Source organism: Sceloporus occidentalis, unplaced genomic scaffold (genome assembly GCF_023333645.1).
Source record: "Sceloporus occidentalis isolate IW3139 unplaced genomic scaffold, rSceOcc1.0.p SCAF_1, whole genome shotgun sequence".
In the NCBI taxonomy this organism is placed as follows: Eukaryota; Metazoa; Chordata; class Lepidosauria; order Squamata; family Phrynosomatidae; genus Sceloporus; species Sceloporus occidentalis.
In genome coordinates, this window is record NW_028316981.1 from 189,281,917 (window position 1) to 189,302,799 (window position 20,883).

Sequence of the window (20,883 nt, forward strand, 5' to 3'; positions counted from 1 at the left end):
ATCCCAAGCCATGCCAGTTGGGAAGTTACCCCATTGTAGAGTGCTGTCTTACAGAAACCTGACCTTGGGCTTTGGGTTTGAGTGCTATCTTTGCAGTGGTGCCATTTGGGAAACAGTTTGATGGCCCTTCCTCTCCTCTCCCAGAACCTATTTAGGGCAGTGAGGCTGTTCCACTGCCTGGGTTGTGTCTGGTCCCAGAGAGACAAGAAGGAAAATCAGCACATAGCTCCCAGCGTCCGTGCTACTGTGGCCCAGTTCAATGCAGTCACCAGTTGTGTCACAGCTTCTGTGCTTGGAGACCTGTCGCTGCGAATTCCACAGCGTGTGCAACTACTAGAGAAATGGATCAACATTGCTCAGGTAGGTCAGGTGCAGCAGCAGAGGGGTAGGGATCTGATCTCTTGGGCGGGGGCAAAGGAACATCCAAGTTTTTAATTGTTCAGAAACTGTAACTTTGGGGCTATACAGATGGGCGACTAAAAACTGCCTGTCTTTGACCCTGGTCGGTGCCGCAGCAGCCACACACTGCGGCACCAACCCGCTCCCTAAAAAGAAGCTCCCTTCTGTGGAGCGCCATTTGGGTGCTCTGACGCCCATGCATCATCATGGCACACCCCATGTAAACAGGGGCGTGCCATGATAGTGTGGGGGTGGCAAGAGTAGGGTTAGGTACGTGTGGATGCCCAGCCCTACCTAGCCCTAGTTTTGTCCCTAGACCAAATATGTTCCTAATCCTACTCATAGCTCAGATGGAATTTGTAGTCCTTAATGTTTCTGAATAGCTGGGATCCTGGACTCCATTGTCCAGCTCCACCAGCTTCCTCATGGTCTGCCTCATGAGAGTCAGAGACCATTAGCTAAAAGTGTGGAAAGTATAGCCCCAAATAGGTTTGGATTAGATCAACATAGCCCCCTCTCAGGAAATTGTTTACTCCTGATTTATTGAAGGGAAAATGAGCTGTAGCTCTATCCTATGGAATCCTGGGATTTGTCATTTTACAGGGTCTTTAGCCTTGTTTGGCAAAGGATGCCAGTGCCTCACAAAACTACAAATCCCAGGATTCTCTAGGATGGAACCATGTAAGTTAAAGTGGCATCAAACTGCATTATTTCTACAGTATGGATGCACCTTTAATATATTCAAATTTTGACATTTAAACTTTGCAGGGAATCCTACCCTGTCTTACTAAATGATGTTTATTGTTCCCTCTCCCAAAACCTAAAATGCTGTCTTGATCCTCCAGAAATGTCGGGTCCTCCGGAACTTCTCCTCACTCCATGCAATCCTCTCTGCTCTGCAGTCCAACCCCATCTACCGACTGAAGCGTACCTGGGCTGCTGTCAACAGGTGAGCTGGGGGGGGGGGGGGAATGGAGAGGAAGGGTTGGACAATAATAAAATGTTTAGCTTCAGGGCAGCAATAGCAAACTCAAAAAAAATTGGAATTTCAAATTCCAAAATCCATTTCTGAAGCCATAGTTGTGCTATCATTTCTATGAGTTTAAACTGTGTAACTGCACATGCTCATACTCACAGCATTCTTTGTTGTTGTTTTTTCTTTCATTTTGCTCTTACTTATATATTTTAGGATATATACAGAGAGCCAGTATGGTGTAGAAATTTGACTAGGACTCTTAGTGGTTGTTAGACCAGCACTCTGGCTGCAAATCTCCATTTGACTATGGTAACCTACTGAATGACGTTGGGCAGGTCACATTCTCTCAGAGAAAGGCAATGCAAACTTCCTTTAAAGAAATCATGCCAAGAAACCCCTGTGATAGGTTACCCTTAGGATTGCCATAAGACAGAAGCTACTTGAAGTAACACAAAAACATAGTTTTCAGAAACAGAGCTTAAGGTTAACTCACTAATTAACTTTTAAAGTTACTAATTCAACAACCTTTCTAGCAATTTCCCCAACTCAATATATTTTCAGATTAAGTTAAAGTTAAAGTAAGTTAAAAATATGATTCAGTGGTTTAAGTCACAAGAATTCCTTAGAATTTGTGAGAGTGGATTCCTTTCCCTCTATCCATTTCAGTAAAACGGAAACTCCTAATGTCTTAGGAGAAGAATTAGGAATGGAGGGAATGCAGCATCACACAACTCTGTTGTTAGACAGGCTAGAACTTTCTGAGATTCATCTGAGAGCAGCAGAATAAACACTAATTAAAGAAGGCAGTGGGCAGCGGGGAGTGTCTTGGAATATAAAGTGAGATCCCATGCTTTGAGACAGCCTTTCCCAACCTGACAGTTCCCAGATGTGTTGGACTCCCACCATTTCCAAGTAACAATTATATTATGCACTTTGTAGTCTGTGTGGGGACATTCTAGATTGGAGGAAGACAACTTTAAAAGTACAAAGAGAACCCTTTTGAAGGAGCCAGTAACAAAATGTGCTTTCCTAAGGTCACACTGTCCAAGCTATTCTCTGTAAATTCCTTGGTCTTACCCAATGCTAAATTTTAAATTATGATTGACAGTAACTCAACTAAACTATTTCCATTGTTAATTTCCAATTTATAACATTCAACATGATAAACCTTTCATACCTAACATTCCATGCTTCCATCAGCCGCTGTAAATCATGAACTGGTAGTGGCAGGACCAGAAGAGAAATGTCAATTCTATGATCCTTAACCGAAATAATACATGTGGATGCCTGAAGTGACTAGGGGCCTAAAACCATTAAGTCCAGGGTGCAAACAAAACAAAACACCCAAACCCAAATGTTCATGTTATCCCACTGTTCAAACCCTGCTTATCCACCAGGGACACTCGCGGTGCCTTCCGAAAGCTCTCGCAGATCTTTTCTGAAGACAACAATCACTTGAACTGCAGAGAAATCCTGATTCAGGTAGCAGAACTGTGTCTGTTGAGATGAAACAAAGAGGAGTGGTGTGTGTGTGTGTGTGTGTGCGTGTTTCAGGAAGGATTTTATTCAATGGAGTTGCCAAGCAGCTGGGTCAGTCAGTGAGGAAGTTGACTGTGTTACCCCTGGGGAGCCCTGAGGACCACAGAAACACCTCTAGGGACTCCATGCAGCCCGTGGGTCACACTTTGCTCACTATTGCCTTAGGAAGTCTTGTGGTTAACAGTAGTTAGGTGCTGCTGAGCACCATTGGACCTCATTGCTTCGCTCTTTCCCAGTATGGCCCTACAAAGTCCTGCTCCAGTTGTGATTGATCATAGTACTTCCCATACTGGGTTGCTCTAGAAAAAAACAACAGGATCTGGTTTTCAGTTCCCAAGACAGTGGCTAGCTATCAAGCAAGATTTAGCTTGGAGCCATATCCTCCCACAAGAGGGAGCTCCATAATTTCTTTTGCAACTCTTGGTATGATTATACAGTGCTAGTAAATTTTGAGAGCCAGTGTGGTGTAGTGGTTTGAGCACTGGACAAAGATTCTGGAGGCCAGGATTTGAATCCCCTCAGCTGTGGAAACCCATAGAGTGACCTCAAGTGGCAGTCTCTCTGCCTTAGAGGAAAGCAAAAGCAAACTTCCTTTGACCAAATCTTGCCAAGAAAATCAAAATCCCTGAACCAAATTTGGAGAGCAGCAAGGAAGATGCTATTAAAGTGGTTTAAAGTCTGTATATACTGTGTTGAGGCAGACAACTTTCAGCCAGTGAGCTTTATGTACATCCCGGTTCATTTTGACAGGCTAGCGTTAGAAAATGACAAAATATAGATTTGTCTTAGAAAATGACTTGAAGGCATACAACAACAAACTAGTCAGTTTTTTACCTAGACCACAATGACAGAACAATCCTGACAGAAGCCCAAATCCTGGTCTTCTTGGCATCTCCTGCACTCCCCACAGAAATGCCATTGAAGTACTCCCTGTCAGATGTGGAGGCCCCAGTCTAAAGATTTCTTCCTACTGGTTTCTTGGGAACGCTGCGGAGAGGCTGCTGAGACAGTGTGCCAATCAAAACCCATTGGCCCAAGAAGCAGGCGATAAAGTTCCCAGTGCAGGACCTTTCTCCTTGTAGTGTGGATCACATCTGTTTTGGGATGCAGCAACTCCCATCGCAGTGTTGCAGGACTGAGGGGGATTTGCTGAAATTCCTTTGCATTTGCTGAAATTCTGCCTAAATTGTGGCTGTTTCCAATGTCAGGGGGCTGCCCAAGAGGACTGACACATTTTGATTGAGGCATGTCTGGTGTCACCTGAAGTTTCCTTTTCACTCTGCCTGTTTCTTTTCAATAGGAAGGTGGGACTCAAGGCTTGTGTGATGGACGCAACAGCCCTCAAGTGCCTACCCAGGCATCTCTGAAGCTGAGACCTCCAGCCAGGCCAATGGTAAGAACCTTTTCTCTCTGCCTAGTTGCAGCCATCCAGATCGGTCCTTTGAACCCAAGGAGAAATTTACATAAAAGGTGGCTGAAGATGCCAGCCATAAATGCTGGCGAAACGTCAGGAAGAAATTCTTATGGAACATAGCCCGAAAAACCCACAAAAAACTAAGCCCCAGTTATTTTCATGAGATATACCCTCAGAGATGCATGTATAGGATTGCAGCCTTCCGGTATCTGGACTCCAGCTGTGTTTCAACTGCATTTCTGTTTAGTACTTGCCACCTTTTGCTTAAATTGTTTGCTCCTCATAATGGCTCCTGCCCATACATTGCACTCTGTTTCAGCAGGAATTAGTATTTTGCAAAGGAAGAGTTGGCATTGCCCTTATTCCCTTTAATTTTTAATAGTGGTAATTTTGACAAGTGTTTTGAAACCTTTTCCCTCCACCACTTCTCTTTCTGTCTTATCAAGATGTTAGATGTTTATACTGAAACCAATAATGCGCCTTATCTGCTAAATAATTTTCCAGTTTCCACATAATTATTTTCTTTTCTTTCTTTCTTTCTTTCTTTCTTTCTTTTTTTTTTGGGGGGGGGAGGAGGTTCATTTTCTCCCCACCCCTATGCCTGCACACATCCACTTCTTTTCCATTCCCTTGCAGTGAAAGGGCTAGTGCAGAGGAAACCCCATAACCAAAGAGTCCAAATCACAGCATCTCTCTCCCCTGGCTTGGGCATTATTTATTTAATGGTCACATCTTGGTAATAAACAAATCTAATCTCTTAGAATGGGATTGGAATAGCAATGGGAGGGGTTCACTGAGAACAACAAAAGGGATGAGTTGAGTGAACGCACCTGTGGTTTCTTCAAGGTTCCCACCATCCCATATCTGGGCACTTTTTTAACTGATCTCATCATGCTGGACACGGCACTTCCAGATTTCGTGGAGGTAAGCATCTTTTTTCTGGAGGGGGTGGGAGGAGGAGTGGGAGGGGAAGATGGCCACTGTACTCCAAAAACTTATCTTGCTGAGGTCTGTCTCTAAGCTGTGACCTGTCCTCCAAATGGAATCCTCCCTTTGACAAATTACTGCAGCAGAATTCCACTCTAAACTCGCAAGGTGACGAAGATCAGACTCAAAATGTGCCCAGTGAATGGTGTAGACAGGAACATTCAATTACAAAGTATGAATCTACCAAGAAGCCTCTAATTATTCTGTCTCCCCTTCTGGCACCCAGACCCCCTTTATGGCAGGGCCACCTCTGAAGGGGTGTGTGAGGTTTGTGTAGGTGGCTCACTCTGCTCACGGGGAGAAGCCTGGGTCTTCCACTTTTGGTCTTTCAAATATTGGTAGCCATGTGAGTCCTTTCAAACAAAGCTGCAGCTACATCTGTGTTTCCTGTGTATGACTAACATTCTCTTCTGGTTATTTTTCTTCTCCAATTCTGCAGGGCAACCTCATCAACTTTGAGAAAAGACGCAAGGTAATGCTAAGCTAGAAAAGCTGATGCTTGGTGGGAGTTGGTGGGAACCCAGCATCTCTTAGTTCTGTGTCAACTGCTGGGAACAGTAGGGACTGGAAGTGAGCAATAGAGGTAAGACTAACCCCGAAGAAATAAGAAGAAGACTTCACTGCCCACCCACCTCACTGGTTTGTCTTCTTCCTCAGGAAGCAACAATCCTCTTCTTGATCCGTCAGCTACAGGAGTCATGTCAAGGATACAACCTTCATCCAAACCTCTCCTTCTGCAAAATCTTCCTGCAGCATCCACAGCTTTCTGAGGAACAGAGGTAGGGAAAAGGAGAGGATTCTCTACTGTAAAAGAAATAATTAACGGGAACTTGTAGGTCAGGGATGGAGAGTCCCAGTGTGTCCAGGGGGCATTTTCACCCTCTCTGGCACTCCCTCCAATTTCCCATGGCTGGAATTCTACAAGCCACTTAAGGCAAGTAAAATGCTTGCTTTAAGTAGCAGCTTCGCAGTGTGTCAGTGTAATTCAATGATGTGATTTGCTTCCTTCATCAGAAGCATGGCATTCCAGGGGAGCTGAAACACCATGGCCACTGTTGTGTGGTGGGTGCATGGCACTTGGAGTTGTTAATCTCTTGCTCCTCTCAGAGTCAATTTGGCTGGAAAACTTTAAAAGAAAGGCTAAACTACACACTCGGGGATCATTTGGACGTTGTGTTTTGTGTTGTTTTTAGCACGACAATGTGATTCATCTCACTCACACATTCCAGGTTTGTTATTCACACTATGGAACCACATCAATGCACATCTCTTCAAATTCCATTGCTCATACATGCAAACACTCTGTAGATGGAGTCAGCAAGGTGAATGCATTTGGAACATGTTAAAGGCATGCAGATTTTTATCTCGGGTCTATTTGGGTCTATTTGCATCAGTTATTAACACTACTTACGATGCGGATCTTTAAAAAAAAACTCTGGGAAAACCCCAATATCAGTTATCCCAGATTAAGTGGGTTTTTTGGCAGCCCTCCACTACAGACCTAATCGGGTGCATTTAGGACGCATGCGAACAACAGAGATTCAACCAATTAATCCTGGATTATTTTCACCATCTGAATAACCCCTTAGGCACTTATTTGTAAAAGATCCTTTCCTTTTTTTCAGAGGAAGCAGCCTTGTAGGACTCTCATTCAGATCAGGGGTACAGTGCATGGTGAGAAGTTCCTTCCTGTGCTCTTTTCTTGCTAGAAAGCATCCACCCAGGGTTGTTTTCGCCAGAGATGCTGTTACTACAAACAGCACCTATGTGTGTATGTCATTTTTGGTGGGGAAATAAATGGTGTGAGGAGGAAAAGGTTAATCAGAGACGCCTAAGTTATAGCACTCAAGGACAGTGAAAAAGTACACAGATGACTTTACTCCTCTCCCTTCCTCCCCATCATTGTTTTATGCTCAGGAGAGAAGGAAACTGACTTTGAAAAATTTCCTTCTCACCCACCCACCCTCCCTTAAAAATAAATACAGAGAGAAAGGGAGAGGAAGAGGGAGAAAAAAGAGAGAGAGAAGACACAAAAAGTTGTATATACAGTCCTCCCTCCATTCTCACGGTCTTCGGACCCACATCCCTTGCTTATGCGTGAGGGACGAACAGAGGGAGAAGGAATGGGGCATGTGCCCCATGTGCCCGCGCCTATATTCAAGCCAATGGGGCTTGACTATAGGCGAAACTCCATTTTTGCGAGGAGGTCCAGAACGAATCCCCCGTGAAAAAGGAGGGGGACTTATATTTTTATCTAAGATCATCAACCCACATCAACAATAACCAAGAACAATTTTCATAAATATATTTGAAGAAATGGCCCGTGCAGTAATATACACATAGAGAAATGTTGAAAATATTTTATTTTACATACAATCCTCTCTCCCTAACTGCGCAGTCTCTCTCTTATCCTCGCTCTTCTTTCAAAATCTTTCATCATCTCCACTTAATTCTTCTGTTGTCCATGTGTATTCTTCTCATCTTTGTCCTCTGGTATCTTGTGTTCTCTCCTCCTCTGGTTTCTCCCTACAGTTACCGGATTTCCCGTATCATCGAGCCACCGGCAGATTCTTGTCCCAACTCTCCAAAGTTGCATCGCAGCCTGACCAAACGCTTCAGCTCGTAAGTCACCTCTCTGTTTCTGCGAGTGGGTTGATACTTCACTTCCTATTTCCCCTGGCTTGTCCACACATCTAACACAGCAAAATGGGCATCTTTCTAGCAATTGTCTGTTCTCCATTGTTGTTATTGTTGTTGTTGCTTAAACTTTTATTTCAGTTCACCAAAAAATATAAAATCATTATCAACAACAAAATGTTCAAACAGGCTTAAGATATGAGTTAACAGAAAAAGACATGTAAGGGATGCTTAACAGGCAATTCCATTAGCATGGTTATCTGGGTGGCATTGAATGATTAGGAATAGCAATTTAAAAATATAACTAAAAGCATATGAAAGGGTACATTAAAATAGAATATAAGTGATGCTTAACAGGGAATTCCATTAGGAATAACTCCAATGTACACAGAGGCTGCATCTGCACTGCAGAAATAATCCAAGTTGACACCGTTTTACCTGCCATGGCTCAGTGCTGTGGAATCCTGGGAACTGAAATTTGTTGGGGCACCAGAGCTCACTGACAGAAAAGGCTAAATGTCTCCCAAAACTATAATTCCCAGAATCTCATACCATTGAGCCATGGCAGTTAAAGCGGCGGCAACTTGGATTATTTCTGCAGTGCAGATGCAGCGTCAGTGAACTTTTGTGTTATTCCTAATGACATTGCCTGTGAAGCATCCCTTATATTCTATTTTAATGTACCTTTTTTGTATGCTTTTAATTGTATTTTTAAAAAATATTGTTAGCTGCCCTGAGTCCCAGTTTTGGGGAAAGGGCAGGATGATGATGATGATGATGATGATGATGATGATGATGATGATGATGATGATGAGTGGTAACGTAATCAGTAAGAGTTGACCAATTCTAAAAGGAGTGTGATTTCTTTTGTTCATTATAAGAATTGATGGTGTAGGAAAGTTTGTGAAGTAACTATGTATTCCGAACTCTAATCCACCATTTTTCCAGGGTTAAATCTCCTCTTCTTTCAGTGGGCAACTATTTCAGTTCTTACAGCAATCAAAAGGTAGGCGATATAAGTTTCTGTGTTTCAGAGCACTATTTCCTTTGGTACAAATGGAGTAACAAAAGTGCAGGACAAAAATGGATGGTTTGTTCAGTGATAAGTGAGATCTGGTGTATAAACACTGTCCAAAAACTTTTCTTTTTAACATATTCTATCCACATATGGATATAAGAGCCAGCCTGTTTGCAACCCCTTTAGCATGGTAGTGGAACATTTTCAGCTATCCTTGATAACTGGATGGGGGTTAAATACATCTGTGAATCATTTTAAGTATTCCTTCTCTTCTGTTAGCTGATCTGAGGTAGAGGATCAACTATGGAACTGGTCTGAGTTAGTGATGTTCACCCTAAGGTTTGATTGTCAAATTAGTTTGGGAAAGAGCCCATTCCCATATGTGGTCTCCACTAATGTTCTGTAGATTTGGTGAATGCTAAGGGAGAGAGACAGCATCTGGGGTGATCTGGGCATTACCTTGCTCTTTTGAGATGCCCTGGCATGGCTCTGTCTTTGTACCTTGGGCCCACCTTGGACAAAAATGATGGCCTTATTGGAGGAGGGAACTGAACTCCTGAGTCAGAAAACATGACTAGGAGTAGAGCTGATCTTTTCCAGAACCAATTTTCTGAGCTCACTAAAAGCGAATGGACTGTTCTGAAATGCCACTATTGTTCTACACTTGAGAACTAGGAGAATTGAAGTGGAGAAGTAGTGATGTGCCCATGGCCAGACAATGATTGTACAGCAGAAAACACATTTGATCATAGCAGATGTCTCTGATTCCAAATTCACATTCTGTCCACTGGTTCATGCCAGCCTGGTATGCTGGTGCATAGTGCCAGGCTGCTTGGCAACAGAAGAATGATTTGTGCTGCTGGCATTGGCTGGAGTAGTGATGGCTAAGAGCAGAAGGAGTGAGAGGTTCAGCATATGATGAAGTGCTAGATATCAGCCCCTTGTATTTCACTGTATTCATAATGCAAGGTTGTGGGAGAAAGAGCAATTTGAGAATCTGTGTCTCCTTCCACTCTTCTGTCTCAGCTGTCACCACTGCCTCCCCATCTTTCTTTGCAGACTCCTCCTGGGCACAGAATCCTCTGCCCCTCCTCCAGGCCCTGAGAAATCTGGAATTTCACCCCTGGGCTCCTGCAGCAGTCTTGAAACTGAAGATGTGTCCAGTGCCCCTTGCTCCCCAACGTGGGGATCCCCTACTGTCAAGGTGGTGCCTTTATTTGTATCCACAAAGCCTTACAACCCTAGTAAGCACCCCCAAGCTGGCTTCTAACTTGGAAATTCACTGTTACACAACAACAGCATGTAATAACAAAAGCATGACAGCACAAAACAAAAGCAGTATTTAAAAAAAACAAGCATTAGCATGTTGTCATAAAACAGAAAAGCGAGAATTGTTTAACAGATAGCTGTCGACTTGAAGGTGTCTTGACAAAGCACTTGAAGTAAGGAGGGAGGGATTTTCATAGGCAGGGTATTACTAGCAAACAAAACCTGCACTTGTGTTACTAACTACTACATTTTCGTTGGCGGTGGAGCAAAAAGGGAGTAGATCAGGACCTCAGATGTTGATTGCAGTGAGTAGACAAAGTAATTTCCACAGGCAATGCTAAAAGACAGCATCAGTGTGGTAAACCAATTTCATTTTTAGCTAAGAAATACCTCTTGGAGAGGAGCATACCTTACACAACTATTAAAAGGATCATACACAGCAGCAATAAGGTAATTTTACAGCATATTTTGCCACAGTCTGGAATTATGGAAAACACAAGAACATGAATGCAAGAAGCATTTAAATTCAGCAGTAGCAAATTCTGGAATACATAACTAGAAGAGTTGGTATTGTTTGCCCAAAAATGCAGGCTGCAGCCACTGAACAGTAATTAATTTCTGGAATTAGAATGGTATACCTGTTAAGTTGTAAAGACTACTTAGGATGTGAAGGATGAATCAACAGTGTGATGCAGCAGCTAAAAAAGCCAATGCAATTCTAGGCTTCATCAATAGAAGTATAGTGTCTAGATCAAGGGAAGTAATAGTACCACTGTATTCTGCTTTGGTCAGGCCTTACCTGGCCCTTGAGGTCTCTTCCAGCTCTGTGATTCTATTATACCATTTATTTCTCTTCCTTTGCCCAGAACCTGCCTGCATCTCAGTCCAGAGCCTACCCTTTGCTTGAGTTGTCCCTGCCATCCCCTGCCTTGAAGCAGAGAGGGACAGAAGCACGCATCATCCGTGTCAGTATGGACAATGAGCATGGCAATGGCAACCTTTATCGCAGCATTTTGGTGAGTTGAAAAGTGGGTTGGAAGGAAGGGGTGCAAGGTTTGCCGGTTTAGTGAGAACATGACTGGATCAGAGTTTGGAGCAGAGGAGTTGAAATTTTAGGGGGAAAAACCAGCTTTTTCTGCCAACCTCTGGACTGGAAAATATGCTGTCGGAGTGTTAGATGTGAATATAGTCAGGAAAGGTACCCAGGAACATATGGGTGGGAGAAGAGTGGGGTGGTGAAGAAGGTAATGTCCAAAAGAAGGAGGTCTGATAGCTGCTGGATGGATTCCAAGTGTTTCGTAAAGGGAAATCCTGAACTGAAGAGAAAGTCATATCTCCTGAGAGGGACTCAAGCAGCCAAGGCAGGATAGGTCAGAGGGCCATATGATCTATGGTTGTAATTATTTGCTTGCTTTCCACCCCACTGTATTGATATGGGGCCTGCTGGAAGGGATGCTCCAAGTAAATATTATGAGACTGAGTTCCCCCCATAACAGCCAGCTAGCCAGAAGTCCACTTCTTTTTTGTGGGGGAAACAGTACAATGCAGCACCTGTCGTGCTTCCTCTTTAAAAGGTACACTGCCACTCTTATAGGAGAGGAAATTCAGATTTTCCCCCCTCTTTTCTTTTCTTATGTTGGCCAGAAAAGATGTGGCCTGGGTTTGAGCCTCACAAAAATAGCTTTGGGGAGCCACACTGGTCCCAGGGTTGCACTTTGCCCAGACTTTTCTAGAAGTTTGTCACCGTTGAACATTTCCTGGAAACAGCAGAAGGCAAAGGGGCACCCAGAACAATTTGTTTCCCATTTTATCTCTCTGTATTAAAGACTCAACAGGCTGTGATTTCTTGTTTTAATCACTGCTTTTGCTCCCATTAAGAATACCAAGAATGCGTGTCGATGGTTCAGGTCGAGAACATGGAAGGGGGAAGTTTTCAAGTTAGTTAGTTAAAGTTTATTGATAAATCAATCAATTGACCATATCAAAACAGTTAACAGCAAACATGGTAAAATACAAGAAAATACAATGCATAAAATACAATGGGATAAGATAAATTAGACTAAAATAAGATAACATATAAAATAGTTTAAATTAAGGGACTGAGTAGTTCCGGTCGGCGAATAGAGGCATGTGGAGGCTATTGGTAGGAGCTCCTACCAAAACCTCTCATTTTGGAGTGTTAACCCAGAGCTATTTCCACCTGACTTTGGGTCAAACCTCCCTGTCAAGGGGGGTTCGAGGAGGACCTCACAGAGGCTCATTTCCCAGTTTTGGGGAAATCTCTCCTCCACTGCAAACCGGAGGGTGAGCACTGGAGGAGAATCCAGTAGAAACAGAGGGAGCCATGAGAGACCGAGCTGCGAACGAAAAGCCTTTGGCTACAAGCGCCTTTGCCAACTTCTTTTAAACAAGAAGACAGGCAAGCTACTAGAATATTTTTCATGAATACTACCAGTCTATTCTGTCAACTTATTATCTGCATTACTGCTATTATACAAGAATAAAAGGACAATCTTCATTAATTAAGGAATAACATCAAGACGCAATCCGCAATATTACCTGCAGCTGCGTCAAATGGGACCATTGGAGGAAAGGAGGCCACCAGCTGTTTTCAGTAATTGAATGGGGGAACAAGCGTGGCTTCTACCACTGTCCTATTTGGTGTTGTTACTAAACCCCATCCTGCAGAGAGATTAATGCAGAGTTGAAGAAGTGACCAGAGACCAAAGACAGAGAAAGGGAAAGTGAGTGGGAAAAGAGACCAGAGGCTGAGACGGGATGTGAGAAAGTGTGGAGGCAGCGAGAGAGAGTGGAGTCAGAGAGAAAGGAGAACTGCAACAGGTAGATCAGAGAGAGCCATGTAAACAGAGTGCAGAAGAGTGGAAGCGAGGAGACCGAAAGGGGATTAAGAAGGTGAACTGAGATGGGAAGAAGGATAGTTAAAAGACTGAAGTAAAATGTTGAAACCAAGCTAAAACAGAAACTATGAATACCAGAACTACTTCTGCAAAAAACACATCACAGCCAAGTAGGAGAAACTCCGTAGAACAAACATCAGTCATGGAAGAGATGAAAAGATTATCTGCGTAGATGAAAAAAAATGGGAAGGACATGGAAAAAAATTCAGGCAAGAGATTAAGGACTTGAGGAAAGATTTGAAACAGGATTTGAAATCAGAATTGAAAACAGAACTGAGAGGAATTAAACACTCCTTAAAGGAAGTGGCTAAAGAAATAAGTCAAATCATGACAAGGACTGATAAATTGGAAGAGAAATCCTAAATCTTAGAAGAAAAATCAGCATTAATAGTACAACAGCAGGAATCTCAATTGGATCTGAAAGCTCTGGATGAATTAAAGCAAAGGGAAAATTCATTGAAGATAAGAGGATTAAAAGAAAGGAAAAATGAAAATCTTTATGAATATCTTGTGCCAGCATTAGCGGAATACAGTCGGTCCTTCTTATACATGGACTTTTTATACACGGATTCAAGTATACACAGTTTGAAAATTTTCAAAAAAAGTATACATTTCAAATATCAAACCTTGATTTTCCATTTTTATAAGGTTCACCATTTTACTATGTCATTATATTTAATGGGACCTGAGCATCCATGGAATTTGTTATCCACAGGGGATCTTGGAACCAAACTCAAACGTATAACAAGGGTCCACTGTATATGGAAATTCCCTATCAAGACTTCATTAAAGAGGTAAATAAAACTTTTAGAATCAACTCTCAGACTGCAAAAGAGAAGAGCCTGCCTAGGGACGTTGTGATTTCTTTTGTGAGAAAAAAAATAATGGACAAACTATTATCTTTAAGTTACAAAAGCCCTATGGTAATAGAAGGCTCTGAGATAAAAAATTTCAAGGGCATCCCTAAAAGAATACTCCAAAAAAGAGAGAACTATAAATTTATAACATCAAATCTTAATAAATATAAAATTCTCTACAAATGGGAAAACCTGGAAGGAATTTAAGTGAAATGGAACCAGAAATGGTTGAGACTGAATGCGGTACAAAAAGCCAAGGATTTTTGGGCAAAGCATGGTAAGAAGATAGAGAATGGTGTTAGAAGAGAAGATGATAAACTAGAACCAGAAAAGGAAAAGGAGAATGGAAATAAAAAAGATCTTAGAGAGATGGAATCCTCAGAAGAATTATAGCTAAGCGAAACCGAGGGATGGCATCCCTAATGGAGAAGAGGAAGCTAAAGAGGATGATCCTGATGATCCATTAGAAGAGGAAGAGCTATTTGACTTGGGAAAAAAGAATAGTGTACGCTCAGAAATGGAAAACAAAGGAAATACCCTCAAAGGAGGAATGGATGTTTAAACTACTGGACATGATGGAAATGGACAAGCTCTCAAGAGGAATCAGAAATGAACCGTCGAACTCCTATAAAGAAGATTGGGATAATATAATTATGTATCTCCAAAATGTTTTGGGGGAGAATGCAGTTTTGGAAACGGAATCAGTTTAAATTGAATTTTTTCAGTCTGATTTATATTAATATAACAGTTGGAAAATCGAATTATGTTTAAATATAGAATCCAACGGCACTTACTTTAAATTAATGAGATCAGTTTTGTATGAACATATCTACATATATTTCAAAGGAAGATTGTAAGGTAAATTACAAGCGTGTAAGTGCAAGTATAAACAGAATCATAAATATATTATTCTTTAACAGATAATTTTAAAAAATGTATGGATTTAGTATAAAAGTTAGACTAGTAGAAAGGAATTAATGAATGAGGAATGTATGATATATATGTTGGCTGGGATATCCCTAGCAATATAATGTTTGTTTTATTGTGGATAACATGGTTTGTATTGTTTTTGTATGTTTTGAATGACTGGTATAATTATATGTTCTCTTTTATATATGTTTTTAAAATACCTAATAAAATTATAAATAAGTAAAATAATTTAAATTAATTGTAGTAAATTGCTGTCTTATGATCAACTAAATAATAAAATACAAAGCCAAAATATGTTTAAATAAATTCATCACCTTTACATGCAATCCCAATGTGTTCAATAAAACATGTTCTCAGTTGGATAGCCCTACCTATAAATTTAGCAATTCTAATTACTATGTATGTATTTATACCTTGAAGAAAATGGGCTAGCCATTTGAAACATTCCCAGTATGTGGTTCTATCAAGTATTGTCGGTAGATAGCGGGCCCTTACTCTGGCATGTAATTGGCAGTTAAATAGGACATGCTCAATATCTTCTATTTCAGATGCTCCATGGACACATGTTCTCTCGATGTATGGCAACTGGTGGAATCGTTTATATTTAACCATTGAATCTAACTGCTTAAATCTTGCTCTGGATAAAGGTGTTCTATAGGACTGAGTCAAGCCCATTATCAGATAGTTTGCTATTTGAAAAGACTTTTTATTTTGGGCCCATCATTTCAGCAACCTGGTGTTGACAAAGGTCTCAATATCAACTCTTTGTTTACATATTGCTACGCCTGATGTCCAACTGAAAGTAGATTATTGAAAAAATGAGATGTGAGGTAATTTGATAAAACTGACTGATCAAGGAAGTGTGTTGAAATCTGCCCATTTGTTCTTCCAGGCACATTTTTGGAAATCTCTCAGATTCTGATTAAAGAATCTTCCACTAATAGTTGAAAAGTTTTCAAGATTTTATTGGGCTGCCATTTGGCATGCAGGTTAAAAGGGGTTATTTCCCACTACATTTGTCCATATTCACTACGGTTAGGAGCACAAGACCCCCGTGAATATGGAAAAATTGCAAATAACAAAAACACCTTGTGATCCCATGAGTGTATTTGACACTGGATTGCCCTGTTTCCCTAACCCATAAGCAGTGGATTGTCCCCACAGATCACCAGCCAGGACAAGACCACAGCTGTGGTTCAGCGTGCCTTGCAGAAGCACAACCTAGAAGGGGACACCCCAAGTGACTACCGACTCCTACAGCTTTTAGAGGATGGCCAAGGTAAGAAAAAGAGGCAGGGGCTCAGGGTGGTGGTGGAAGAGTGGAAGTACTGCCAGGATTCCTCACATTTCTTCTCTTCTTTCTTTTTTTTCCACCATAAGAGCTGCTGATTCCTGATGGGGCCAACGCTTTCTATGCCATGAACCCTAGCAGCCCTCATGACTTCTTCCTGTGCCACAAGAAAGGAACCACCAAACCACCTGTCTTGGGGGTTACACAGGCTTGTCGCAAAACCACCTCCCACAGCACTCTCACACTCAAGGACTGTAGCACCAGGGTGCTTTCTACCGCATCATGCCCCACTTCTTCTTCCAGTGCCCCACAACTTGTAACTCCTAGGGTTTGCCCATCGCTCCCTGTTATGGAGCCACAACTCAGGCCAAATCTTCTGGCCCCCCCATTTCCACCTTCTCCCTCTTGGTTCTTGGGAATCCAGCACCCAAGTGTCTCTGTAGACTCTCCTCTTCCTTCCCCAACTTTGCCTCTTCCTCATCACTTAGAAACAACAGGAGCCTTTGGATCAACCTCACCTGACACGAGTCTATCCTCTTCCTTGCAGAGCCCACAAGCCATGGCTTCTATGCCCCAGTCACTCCCTCGCTATTCTTTGGAGCCCTGTTTTTGGTCAGAGTCCCCCAACCACAGTGCTGTCCATCACTTTTCAGCTCTTTAATGCCTAGAGGACCCCTGAGTTGTCCAGGGATAGTGCCCCAGAGCAAGAAAGTAAGTCCCCTGGGATGGAGCTAGTATATCTACTAGAGAGGGGAATAATATTTCAAAAATATATCCAAAAACTTGGCTGAAAATGTGTTTCTTGAATGTTAGGAAACACTGGTGAGAAGAATCCTGGACAGATGAGAATCATTGGGGTTCAGGACTTATTCTGTGCAACATTCACATGTGGGCTTTTTTCCCCCACAGAAAACAGCATTTCTGCAGAGAAACACCATAAAATATTATTTTCCAAGGAGGGAAAAGCTGTTTCCTACACAGAAAAGGCTGAAAAAATTAATTTTGCACAGAGTATGCTCCAACTATGGCCTTTTCAGCACAGGAAATGGCATTTTCTCGTGCGGAAAATAATACTGAAACGAACTTTTGCCTTACCCCAAAGTCCTCTGGCGATCTCCTAAAGTACCCTTGATCTCCCAGTTTTTAAATGCCCAGTTTTGATTTGGCTTTTTTAATGGGAATTCTCTCACCCAAAACTGCTCACTAATGTGGTGGTTATAGATTATTACAATATAGTTGGAAACGTACAAGAAATCAACATTAGAATACAGTCTAAAACACTATATGTGGAAGGATTAAAAAGTAGTTAAAAACAGCACCATTTAAAATAATAAGCACCCTCCTAAAAACCCTTTCTTTAAAAACCTTTGGTGCTAAAAGCCTGTTGGAATAGTAGTGCTGCCTGTTGTTATGTGAACAACGAAATGGGGTCCACCCTAGTAGTTGTTAACCTTGCCCTAGACCCAGGATTATATAGTCCAAGAGGCAACACAGGCCACCAAGACTGCAAACGCCAAAGACTAGAGGAGCTACGGAGCACCAGTGAGGTCTCATTGTTTCAAGAAAGTGGAACACCTCATAGCCGCTCTCTGCAACATTCAGAAGTGTGGTCAAAAATGACAGGGGACAGGAGGCTTTATGAGAATAACACCGGAGACTGAGGCCACCAGCAATGAAGTAGGCTTCCAACACCCTATAGGAGCTGACTTAAAAGGGATTCTTTCTCCACCAGGCCACAAGCCACTTTCTGAGATGGATGATGTTGTATTTTCAGGATGGTAGATTGTAATTATATACAGGGAGATCTGGAAACTGAGCTAGAGGAATATGAAATGCAGGAAGTATAGCCAATAATTATGTTAATAATGGCTATACTTACACTATGTTTATCTTATCAGAAGATGGCACACACATTATTCTGTTGGCAACCTGATGTATACAAGTAGTGTGGTTTTAAAAATCACCACCAGCCTTTGTCCTTCTCCAAATCTCAGGAAATAGAGTGGAATGGCTTAATGAATGATCAGCAATTTGGGGCTGAATTACCGTATATACTCAACTATAAATTGATCTCATGTATAAGTCGAGGGCACGTTTTTGGGGCCAAAATTATGGATTTTGCTATGACCCATGGATAAGCTGAAGGTAAAACCTAGGAGCATATAGCAAAGGATCGAAAGGATGAAGCAAAGCAAAACAACGTCAAAGAACTTACAAAATTCCAGTAGACATAACTTTTTGTGCTCACTCTTAAGGATGAATGGATGAGCAAGTAAAAGGGGGTCAGTGCTTCCAGGACAGATTATACTCTTATTTTTCACCAGATGATGGTTCCTTCTTTTAAATAAGAGTTAAGATACAGTACTTACATTGACCAATGGATAAGTTGACTCAGGTTTTTTGGGGTCAATTTTTTTACCTAAATTTCTAGCCTTATACATATACAGTATATGTGTCACATTTCCTTGTTCAAGAAAGGCCATTCTGAGATCAGAGGCAGTGTGTCCTGGGAGAATGAAGCCTTATTACGCTATTTTTGATGCTGGCAGATCAGATTTGTGTCCATATTTTCTTTGGGGATAGAGACTCGCTCTTTTCTCAAATGCAGTGGGGCCCTAATGGCAAAATACTGCACTGGAAGATAAGCAGGTCTATGAAACCCTGATGTTGTGGATTATTGAATTCTGTAATAGAGTCAATATGGCAACCAGAGTTGGTATCTGGGTTGGGTATACAAATCTGGCAACCTGAGGCATCTGGGACTGGGTCCCCTAAAGTTTGTCATAATAAAAAAAGTTAGTCTATCAGGTGCTATGTTTGGCTTTGTTTTGTTTCCCCCCCCCCCCCCATCCAAAAAGATGGCTAAATGTTGGTTACTAGGAGAAGGATGTTGTCACAACCCTATCAGCATTTGAAGACATTTTAGGCACTGTTTAAATGATGCATGATGCATCCTAAGAGGCCGGAAGCTATGCCAAAGCCACACTCCAGTCCTAAAGGACTGGAGCGCAGCTTTGGCTCAGCTTCTGGCCTCTTAAGATGCATGTGTCATTTAAACATCATATCTCCAAAGTGACTTGAAGCAATTTTATTTTGGCCTATCTGTTTGGGCCCTGAGTTTCCAAACTGAGACTAAAGAACTATGTTTGATTTTAAATGGAGATGGGCCAGGTTATCACCTTCCAAATGTTGTTGGATTTTAGCTCCCATCAGCCCTAGCCTGGATAGCCAGTGGTGAGAAGTGATCTAACAGCATCTGGAGAACTCTTTAAGTTGCCCATCCATGATTTTAGAAGAACACACAATCCAGAAAGGCTGCAGACTCTGCAGCTCATGGGTCATTGGAATAATGCTGGCTGATTTCTCAAGGTAGTATTCAGATGGATATTAGAAGTAATTATTTTGGGAGCTAAACTCTGTGGATGTTGTAAGGAGAAGTGGGTCAGATGTGTTGTCCTCCCTAGATAGATTAAGTTCACAAAGGCCTGTTACAGACTGCCAAAATAATGCTGCTTCGGGTCTCTTTGGAGGTATGCTATTTAAATGATGCATGGGTCCTAAGAGTCCGGAGGTCGCACCAAAGCCACACTCCATTCCTAAGCACCGGAGTGCAGCTTTTGGTGCAGCTTCCGGACTCTTAGGATGCATGCATCATTTAAATAGCATACCTCCAAAGAGACCCGAAGCAGCTTTATTTTGGCAGTCTGTAACAGGCCAAAGTCTTGCATGTACAGATATGGCTTCCTTAAGTTTGTGTTCCAGATATGCCTCTTCCTTTCAAATCCATGGCCTTTTCTTCTTACAAATTTCTTTGATCAAAATTTTTTCAAAGTTATTTGTGAATCAAAATTATTGTTGAATGTGGTGAGGATGATTATTAGAGAGTCTGAGGCCATGACGGTCCATTGATGGCACTGGGAGACTTCTCAAATAGAGTTCAAATGCAGATTTAAGTGCAAGAAGAAACACAGTGACCCAAATAAAGCAGTTTACAATGGAGGTGGGCAAAAGATAAACTGGGATCAGCCACTGGGTGTGAAGAATTATTATCAAGGTTTTTTAACTTCTCTTTGTCAAACGGTATTGTTATTGTTATTAACCCCATTCAAGTTGATCCTGACTCATGGCAAGCCTGTGGATGAGACATCTCCAAGCCCCACTATCCACTGTTTTGCTTTTGTTGTTCTATGCCTTCAAGTCATTTCTGATTTATGGCAATCCTAAAGCAAACCTATCATGGGGTTTTCTTGCCGAGGCTTATTCAGAGGAGGTATGCCATTGCCTTCCCCTGAGCCTGAGAGCATGTGACTTGCCCAGGGTCACCCAGTGGGTTTCATGTTTGAGCTGAGAACTGATCTTGGTCTCCAGAGTCATAGTACAACACAGAAACCACTATGGTATGCTGGCTCTCTACTGCTCTGCTTATTTATACCAGTGACCTCCCTAATAGAATCCAACCATCTAGCATGCGGTCTTCCTCTCTTTCTACATCCCTCCACCTTTTCTAGCATTATTGTATTTTCTAATCAGTCATGCCTTCTCATGATTTGGCCAAAGTACAACAACCTCAACTTGATCAGCTTGGCCTCCAGGGAAAATTCAGGCTTGATCTGTTCAAGGACCCATTTGTTTGTCTTTTTGGCTGTCC

The 20,883-nt window shown here is 41.9% G+C and overlaps 1 protein-coding gene across 1 annotated transcript in view; it reads left to right on the forward strand.

Annotated features, from left to right (window-relative positions):
• Positions 1-19,145, forward strand: part of LOC149323121 (ral guanine nucleotide dissociation stimulator-like 3) — a 35,726-nt gene extending 16,581 nt beyond the window's left edge. Inside the window, exons 6-17 of the mRNA XM_089487577.1 lie at positions 145-360; positions 1,245-1,348; positions 2,773-2,857; positions 4,215-4,307; positions 5,175-5,252; positions 5,755-5,787; positions 5,973-6,094; positions 7,848-7,937; positions 10,030-10,174; positions 11,106-11,255; positions 16,109-16,223; positions 16,325-19,145. Coding sequence (XP_089343703.1) covers positions 145-360; positions 1,245-1,348; positions 2,773-2,857; positions 4,215-4,307; positions 5,175-5,252; positions 5,755-5,787; positions 5,973-6,094; positions 7,848-7,937; positions 10,030-10,174; positions 11,106-11,255; positions 16,109-16,223; positions 16,325-16,896 — 1,803 coding nt within the window. The 3' untranslated portion in view covers positions 16,897-19,145. The remainder of the gene's footprint in view (positions 1-144; positions 361-1,244; positions 1,349-2,772; positions 2,858-4,214; positions 4,308-5,174; positions 5,253-5,754; positions 5,788-5,972; positions 6,095-7,847; positions 7,938-10,029; positions 10,175-11,105; positions 11,256-16,108; positions 16,224-16,324) is intronic.
• Positions 19,146-20,883: the final 1,738 nt, after the last annotated feature.